Source organism: Arachis duranensis, chromosome 10, assembly GCF_000817695.3.
Source record: "Arachis duranensis cultivar V14167 chromosome 10, aradu.V14167.gnm2.J7QH, whole genome shotgun sequence".
Lineage (NCBI taxonomy): Eukaryota > Viridiplantae > Streptophyta > Magnoliopsida > Fabales > Fabaceae > Arachis > Arachis duranensis.
Window position 1 is genome coordinate 6,551,217 of NC_029781.3, and position 8,046 is coordinate 6,559,262.

Here is an 8,046-nt window from a genome sequence, read left to right on the forward strand (position 1 = left end):
AATGAATATATCGATAGTTAGTAGATGAAGTATAGTATGACGACCATCTATGATTATCTCTATATATTATTTTTCTAAATGATAATCACTCTTAAAAATATAGGACAGTTTTTATAAAGTCGTTACTCACATACAAAGAGTGTGTAAAATATCATGGTAGGCCTTTTCTTTTTCTTTCTTTTTTTTTTCCTTTGTTTTCCTTCATTCTGTGTTCTATGTAGCTTTTAAATATGTATGAGAGTGGAAACTTTTTATAATTAACTAACAGTTCCGCCGACAAAATAATTAATATATTTCGAAAAGAATAAATAATTAAATTAATTTTTCAAAAGATAACTCGTTCTTTAAATTAGTTTTTGAATATTTTTTTAATTAAATTTGTCCTTTAAATATTTTAAATTAGTCATGTTAGTCCTATTGATGGTGTCAAAATTTGCTAATGTGACACATTAAGTGACACTCTAACACACACCTAAAAGCTTTAATTGACTATTAACATAATAAGTTTATAAAATTAGATCAAATAAAAACATAATTGTAGAAATAACTTGAGGCATTAGAATCCTTCAATTTGAGGTTAATTTTATCTAATTTCATAAACTAATCATGTTAATAGTCAACTAAAACTTCTAAGTGTGTATTAGAGTGTCACTTAACGTGTCACATTAGCAAATTTTTATACCATCAACAAACAAAGTAATGAAATGACTAATATGACTAATTTAAAATCTTTAAAAGACGAATCTGATTAAAAAAAATATTTCAGAGACCAATTTGAAGAACGAGTGATTTTTTCAAGGACTAATTTGACCATTTATTCATTTTAAAAATGTCTTTTTCATAGGTTTAAAATTTTGTCATACTAAACACTGCAATGCAACAAAAAAAAATTATGCATAATATTTACCCTAAATGCTAGAATATGTTCTTTTATAAAAATAGTTCTCAGGTAATTTTAATTTTATCATTTAGAATTTAGAGTTTTATTTTAGTAAATCTCATTTAAGCTTAATTAAAAAGAAGTTAAATACATATTTGGCTGAGAGTAAATTAAAGCAGTAAGTTTGGAATTCTTACAAAGAGTTAAAATATCCTGTTATTTTGGGTGAATCTTGTAAAGCACTTCAAAACAAGAGGAGAAGAAGAAAGGTTTGAGAAATAAGTTAAAAGAGGGAAAAAAGTGAAAGAATAAATGAATCTTAGGACATGAGCATGACATTGATGAGCAAGGTATCCTTTGATTTATCTCCTAAGCAAGGAAGCTTTTCTCGGTTGTTAGTGTTCACATTCCTCACGTATTCTTCAACTCCTCTCTTTACAGCATAGTCATAAATAACACAACTCTTCATCACTTGATCACATGTCACATAATTAGAGACACTAATTACTGCTATAAGAGTGTCATTGGATGGCTAATCCTTACACTGCAGTTCTCAAACTCACTTTCATCTTCCTTGTCATTGCATCCGGTAAACTTTTCATACTTGAGCCTTTTTGTTTGTGTCACCAACCTTAGCCATGTAGAGCAAATATAGCATTTAGTGCTACACCTTTTGCTTGATGGCTCTATATATAGGTTCCTACTACAAAATGTTTCTCAATTTTCAATTGAATATATCTCTTGATCTATTTATTTTATGTGAAACTTCAATGCAAATATTTTGTGTACTCATTTCGTCTTATATTGGAAGTTATTTTTGTTCAATAGCTTGTAATTTGATGTTGCAGCACCAGAACTTGGTGGAAGCAGTAAATCAGTGACCATAGTGAATTACTGCAAGGAAACAGTATGGCCAGGGATTACACCAAGTGAGAACTTTAGTGGTGATGGCTTCACACTGAAACCAGGGCAATCAGCAGTGTACACCGCACCGGCCGGATGGAGTGGCAGGATATGGGCAAGAACAGGATGTGATTTCGACAAGAACGGCAATGGTGATTGCCAAACAGGTGGCTGTGGTGGCAATATAAACTGCACCGGCCCAGGAACCCCACCTTCCACCATAGCAGAGTTCACACTCGGTGATGGTAAACCTGATTTCTATGATGTTAGCCTTGTTGATGGCTTCAACTTGCCCATTGCAGTGAAAGCTGTGAATGGCTCTGGGAATTGCAGCACTGCTGGCTGCGACGGCGACTTGAGGAATAACTGTCCTTCGCAGCTGACGGTGAAGAAAAACGACAAAGTCATTGCTTGTAGGAGCGCCTGTGATGTCTTCAACACTGATGAGTATTGCTGCAGAGGCATATATGAGGACCCTGCTATGTGTTCTTCTTCAAACTACTCCAAGATTTTCAAACAAGTGTGCCCTGTAGCTTATAGTTTTGCACGTGATGACCCAACCAGTGTTATGACATGCACTGGAGCAGATTTCATTGTCACATTCTGTGGATCAAGGTATTCTTACTCTTGACACTTACTGTCATCTTACAAGTTACCTTGATCCTATATTCCCATAATTGTTGCTAATATCCTTTGATGCAGGAATCAAACCGTGTGTTCTTATCATGGCAAGCAGCTTTTATGCAATGGCTCAAATTCAAAAGGCTTTAAGACAAAACCAGATTGGTGGTGGGTCTTCTTGCTCTTAGTGGCATATGTGTCCAAGTTATGCTTATGTTAGCGAATGGATAAAAAGGTCATGCAGTAATTTATGTGGCACATATGACTATAACAACAACATAACCTTTTCCCCGGTTGGAATTGACTAGAGATTCAACTATCTTTTTTAGTATACCATAACTGTAAATCAATGTTTCTTTGTTTGTTGTTTCATTCACTTTTGTTGAGAACATCAGTAGAATCCTCAATTGTAATAAACCATATATTATTGATTTCTTCAATCCTATGAGACACAAGTTAAAAAAGAGTACTATCCAACTCAAGCATTTTATGTAGCAAATCCAAAATATAACTAAGCTAGCACACAAACTTTCTATTTTTCTTTACAAAAAAATCAAACAAAATTTACATCTTCACATTTTCCTTAGGCAGCCAGGAAACTAGTGATACTATCTACTGGACTTACCACTGATATTATTTTCTTGTGATTTTGATTGGTCATTGCTCTCCTTTAAGTAAATCTGTGATCTTGATTCTTCATTTTCATATGGTAAAACCGATACTGGGGCAGCCGGCACTGCATTCCAACGCTCCCTTAAAAACTTCATGAATTTCCTAACCATTTCTCTCCGAAACTCAAGCTCCCGCGTGAACAAGTCAAAGAGAAGAAAGGAAAGGATGTACTTGAATGGCACAACAAGAAGAGCAGTTGCAGAAGCTAACAGGACTAGTGCAACCTCAGTGGTTATCTGAGAAGGAAGCAAATCAAATTAAACATACATTAAAACAAGGAGCAAAGAGCAAGGATAATATGAAAATAACCCCGAAATAAAAAAATCAGAGATCTACTTTGAAAGCACATAACTATACCTGTGGATGGCCAGAGAGGAAAACAGAACGTATTTTGAGAAGTGCAACATTCACTTGCTGTAAGAAATTTTCAACATCACGCATCGCATCTTTTACAGCAATAATCTTCTGTATTGTATTGGAAGGTGGCTGATCACGTATTGTTACTTTACCGAACGATCGTCCAAGGCGACCTTGCTCCTTAAGGCCCCTAATTGTCAACATTCCAACTGCCAAAATCATCAGCATCATGGGGAACACATATGACAGCAAGTTTCTGCAGAAGACAAAAACACATTAACTCATCTAAAATAAGGTTTCCACATTCCAGAAATACGTAAAATGTAAGCAACTAAATGCGGCAAACAGAAATCCAAATCTGGAATCTACCAAATAATTATCGGTTTAGGACACCCACATGTGATCATAGACAAATGTCCTTTAGAAAGCAACAATCATTAATAGCAGAGAAAGTAAATTGAGGAGTGAATTTACCTAAAGATGATTGTATAGGTAAGAGAGAGAAATGCAACTGTCAACGGTGGCTCCTCCCAGCGCCTGAGCTTTTCAAAGTTTCTGACAGTTAGAGTGAAGGGGAAAAATAGCTCCTGCAGATGATCAAGACCAATCTCATGCAGACTTAGTCCGGGCACAATTATTATGCTAATGAAGTAATTGCTCAAAACTATATCTATAGTGAACTAAAATGCCACTCATAATATGAGAAGTAATTAAGTTGAGCATCTAAACCTTAAAGAGATCAACATTGCTGGGTATTCCTTGTAGAGTTGCAGCATCAATGGTGGCTTGAGTTTTCTCCTCAACCCGGTATTTCTGTTTACTTATTTCTGCTGCTCTTTCTATAAGCGACATATCAGCCACAACAAGATTCTTACTTAATATTAAGCCTTTGGTTGAAGTATTCTTCCAGAAATTAATGGAATTGCTAGATGCCCAAGATGGAGATTTCATCCACTTCCGCAAGTAGACACTTCCATCTATGTCAAAAACATGGTTGATGCTATTGCTGCCATCAGACATTTCTTCAGAGGATTGAGTCTCTGGCTGATTGCGGGTATTCACAAATCCTGTAACCAGTGGGCCTCCCCAATAGTTAACAGCTAAAGTCTGAAGGACGAGGTCACTATGTGGAGCATTCCGTAAATAAGAAAACTGAACAAGCTTGATGGGATCGTCAAGCAACTTCCTCATGTATTGAAGCGCCTGGAGTCTAGCTATACCATTAATGGCACTGGTTGTTGCTCTTTCCTTTCCCTTGTGAGCCCCGTATACGTGAAACAATGACTCGTCAGAATCATCAGGTCCATATTCATGTGTGAACTTGTGTAACGCTATAATTTCACTTATCAAAGCATGCCAAACATCTCTCCTCATTTCACCTCCCAAGTCAATGAATTCCAGTATCCAGCTATTGGACCTAAGTATGAAACAAAGTAGAATTATCAATTATTGTAAGACAATGATATTAAAAATTTAAAATGTACTATCCAATGCTCGATGGAACAAAGCATACTTACTCTGAGACAGAAGAAATGGAAACAGCAGAGTCAAAAAGTGCAGACCCTAAAGGCCCAACCTTTGCCTTCTCTACCTTTAATCCTTGATGTGTAAGATCCATTCTCATGGCTCTCTTCTCTCCCAATAAGCCAACTGCCTGGACATTTATTTTAAGTTATCAATAGAAAAAGATAATGACCCCTTTCTCCTTGCAGAGGAACTATTCTCAAGACAAATAAATTAGGCATAGAGGTCGTTGTGATTATACTGAAGAAATCAATGGGTCTTGTGTGCGGAGAAAGTGGCAAAGGCTGTGTACCTCAAAATATATTGCTTTATCAGTAAGAGTAAGTTTGCCTGGCCATGCCATATTACCCTCCCATTTCAGAACAGGCTGCTTACTGTTGGAACCAATGCATAAAATTCTCTCCCCTAAAATTTGAGGGAACTCTGGAATCTGATATGACCTCTTTCCTTCACGCACTCTACAATAATATTAGTTCAAGGTCAGCAGAGATGTTCTGTAATATCCAACATTATATAGAAGTTGAGAGCACTCCAGCAAATCAATGTAGAAGTAAAATAATGAGACTATTCTTACACTACAACACAATAGCAGAACTCGCTTATCTTTATCCTATAGAAATGATCGTATACCACATAATGGAGAACTCAGAACTATATCAAAGAAGAGAAACTGGATAAAGGTCCAGGAAACCTAGTTTATTTTTAGTATAGCTTGCACGAACCTTGAGCACAGCAGATTTGGATAAAAGACACAAAGGAGAGAAGTCTAAAGCAGCACAAATAAGTATCAAAAGTTACTTCAATAGAAATCAACAAAAAAAAAAAAGAGATCGAAGAGCTAATAATTCATCGTACTTTGTTCTTATGGGAATTGGATTATTTTGAAGATATTTTCAGTAGAAAACTTTAATCCCCTAATCATGCATCCCAATTATTCTTTCCAAACTTTGCTTGGATGTCTTTCTGTAAGAATGCAACATCATTGAAAAAGGGAGATAAATGACAAACTTACCTGATAAATTCATTAATGTAAGTCAGCCATGAGCTCAAAGAAATTCCAGATTGATCTTTAGCAAGAGCCTTAAAAAGATTATGCACTACAGGTCGATCAACCACACCAGAGACTGCAGGAGCAATACGAACAAAAGCTTCTTCAGTGACAAGTTTACTCTGCAAAGCCCACAAAATTATGCATCTAAAATGAGCACTCTACATCAGAAATATGAAAGAATTAACTGAAAAGATAAGAGATGTACTTAGTAGTTTTCTCTCCAATAAGCCATGCACCACTCTTACAAGTTCAACTAGTTTGAAAAGAAAGGCTAAACAGGGGATCCCTAAGAAAAAGATTATCCTCCTTTCATACAATTCAAAGGGACATTTACATGCAAAGGAAAGAACTGTACCTGTAAGGAAGCCTTCTCTGAGTTGTTGGAAAGGTCATTGGTGTAAGGATTTTCCCAAGCAAGCATGGTTATGAATATCAGCCTTTGAAATGCAGGATCCTGTGCAAAAATTTCAACAAGCAGCAAGCATGTTTTTGAGAGAACATAAAAGAATAAATTTGTTCATACTTGATTTATTAATTCATTTGATTGGAAAAGAAACCTGACAAATTTCTGTCTTCGTGTCGGTGCTAACCCGAGATACTGTTAAAAACAGAAACCGAACAAATTTTCAAATACACCTTTCAAAGAACAAGAAGAGACTAACCTTAAGGGAAGGATGAATATCAGCACCATCTCTTGACAAGAATCTAAAGCAGCAGTATTCAACCAAATTACGGGCATCACCACATACAGGTTCCGGGACAAGTGCTTCAAAAATTTTCTGCATCTTCTTCCCAGTCAATCCATTCATCCTGCAATCTTATTTCCATCATGTCAAATAATAATTTCTGTATCAGTCTTATAGGTATTAAGTAAGCAAACTAAGAGATATGAAAAGAAAACAAATTCCTCAACTAGGTCATAACTTAAATCATAGCTAGCGCAAGAGGCACTCATATATTTTCAGATTGAAGAAAACATTAAATAAGTGTCTTCTCCAATGACCTCTTTTTCACTGTAACTTTGGGAGTAAAACATTTTAATGTTTATTGTACATTCCAATGGCATAAGTAAAAAGCATATATGATATAACGCTACTTCTTAGTCTTGACTCATGAACTTCTTACATATGATCCATTTGATTAATCCAAAGCACAATTATAGAAAAGTGTCACCAACATAGATAGAAGGATGCAAATGTATTCACCTGCTGAATTGCTCAATACATATAACAGCAGCTAGAGATAGAACCCCATATCGCGTTTTGCGTTCTATTGTCTCCTCTACCATTAATATGTCTTCCATTACTTGAAACCCGAGTTCATTTTCATGAGAAGGCTTCCTATTTTGACCAGGCTTTGCAAGGGGAGAAGCCACTTCATTTAAGAAATTCTGGGTCCTTGATAGCAATCCATTCAACCTCTCTTGTATAGAATCTATGAAAAAGAAATGGAAATTTAAAAGTTCAAAAGCAAAGCCACAATGAGGAGACCAAAAAACTAAAGATAAATAACTACAACACACCAACACTTCTTCAAGACTTCAACATATGAGGGAAATCAAATTCCTTAGCAACAATATCAGCAATTTCAAATTTACACAGAAATTAACAACATATCTTAATGAAACAAAAGGCCAACGTATAATAGAAACTGATGCAAAGAAGTAAATTGAGAAAAAGAGTTTGAAAGAGAACATACTGGGAGTTATGTCACTGAGCTTGAGTTTATCCCCCAACGACTGGGGCGAGAACTTGAAGGGAAATTTCTGCTCTGAAAATATTCTTGGGGAATACTTATGGTATCCATGGAAATCTTTGCGGGATGAAAAAACAAGATACGTGGGTGTTATTCTGAAGTAGGTCAATGGAAGCTTTGGCCCCATTCTTCATGAGTGAAGTGTGTTTGAAGTTCAAGTTTCAAACTTGGAGCTGATAATTCATAGCTGAAGCATGGATCAAAGAGGAAAGGGAAAGGGAAGTGATTAGTATATAAAATGGAAGAAATCAAGAAAGAGAGAGAAACGTATGCAAATAGCATT

General features: G+C 35.7%; 2 protein-coding genes across 5 annotated transcripts; one reads left to right on the top strand and one right to left on the bottom strand.

The window, feature by feature from the left end:
- Positions 1–1,309: 1,309 nt before the first annotated feature.
- LOC107468804 (pathogenesis-related thaumatin-like protein 3.5) lies at positions 1,310–2,800 on the top strand. Its single transcript, XM_016088165.3, has 3 exons — positions 1,310–1,469; positions 1,729–2,398; positions 2,486–2,800. The coding sequence occupies exons 1-3, from the start codon at positions 1,409–1,411 to the stop codon at positions 2,622–2,624; spliced, it is 870 nt and encodes a 289-aa protein (XP_015943651.1). The 5' UTR covers positions 1,310–1,408; the 3' UTR covers positions 2,625–2,800.
- Positions 2,801–2,811: 11 nt separating this feature from the next.
- Positions 2,812–8,040, bottom strand: LOC107468803 (uncharacterized). Of its 4 annotated transcripts, XM_052255225.1 has the most exons (12): positions 7,707–8,040; positions 7,214–7,442; positions 6,697–6,818; positions 6,566–6,606; positions 6,364–6,462; positions 5,970–6,127; positions 5,250–5,415; positions 4,951–5,087; positions 4,163–4,850; positions 3,908–4,020; positions 3,434–3,689; positions 2,812–3,312 (listed from the first exon to the last, which is right to left on the bottom strand). In XM_052255225.1, exons 1-12 carry the CDS (start codon positions 7,888–7,890, stop codon positions 3,013–3,015), a joined length of 2,493 nt encoding a protein of 830 aa, XP_052111185.1. In that variant the 5' UTR covers positions 7,891–8,040; the 3' UTR covers positions 2,812–3,012. The 4 variants fall into 4 exon arrangements, with proteins under 4 accessions (XP_052111185.1, XP_015943649.1, XP_052111186.1 ...); XM_016088163.3 differs by lacking the exon at positions 6,566–6,606 and having other exon boundaries at positions 6,671–6,818; XM_052255226.1 differs by lacking the exon at positions 7,707–8,040 and having other exon boundaries at positions 6,697–6,825; positions 7,214–7,363.
- Positions 8,041–8,046: the final 6 nt, after the last annotated feature.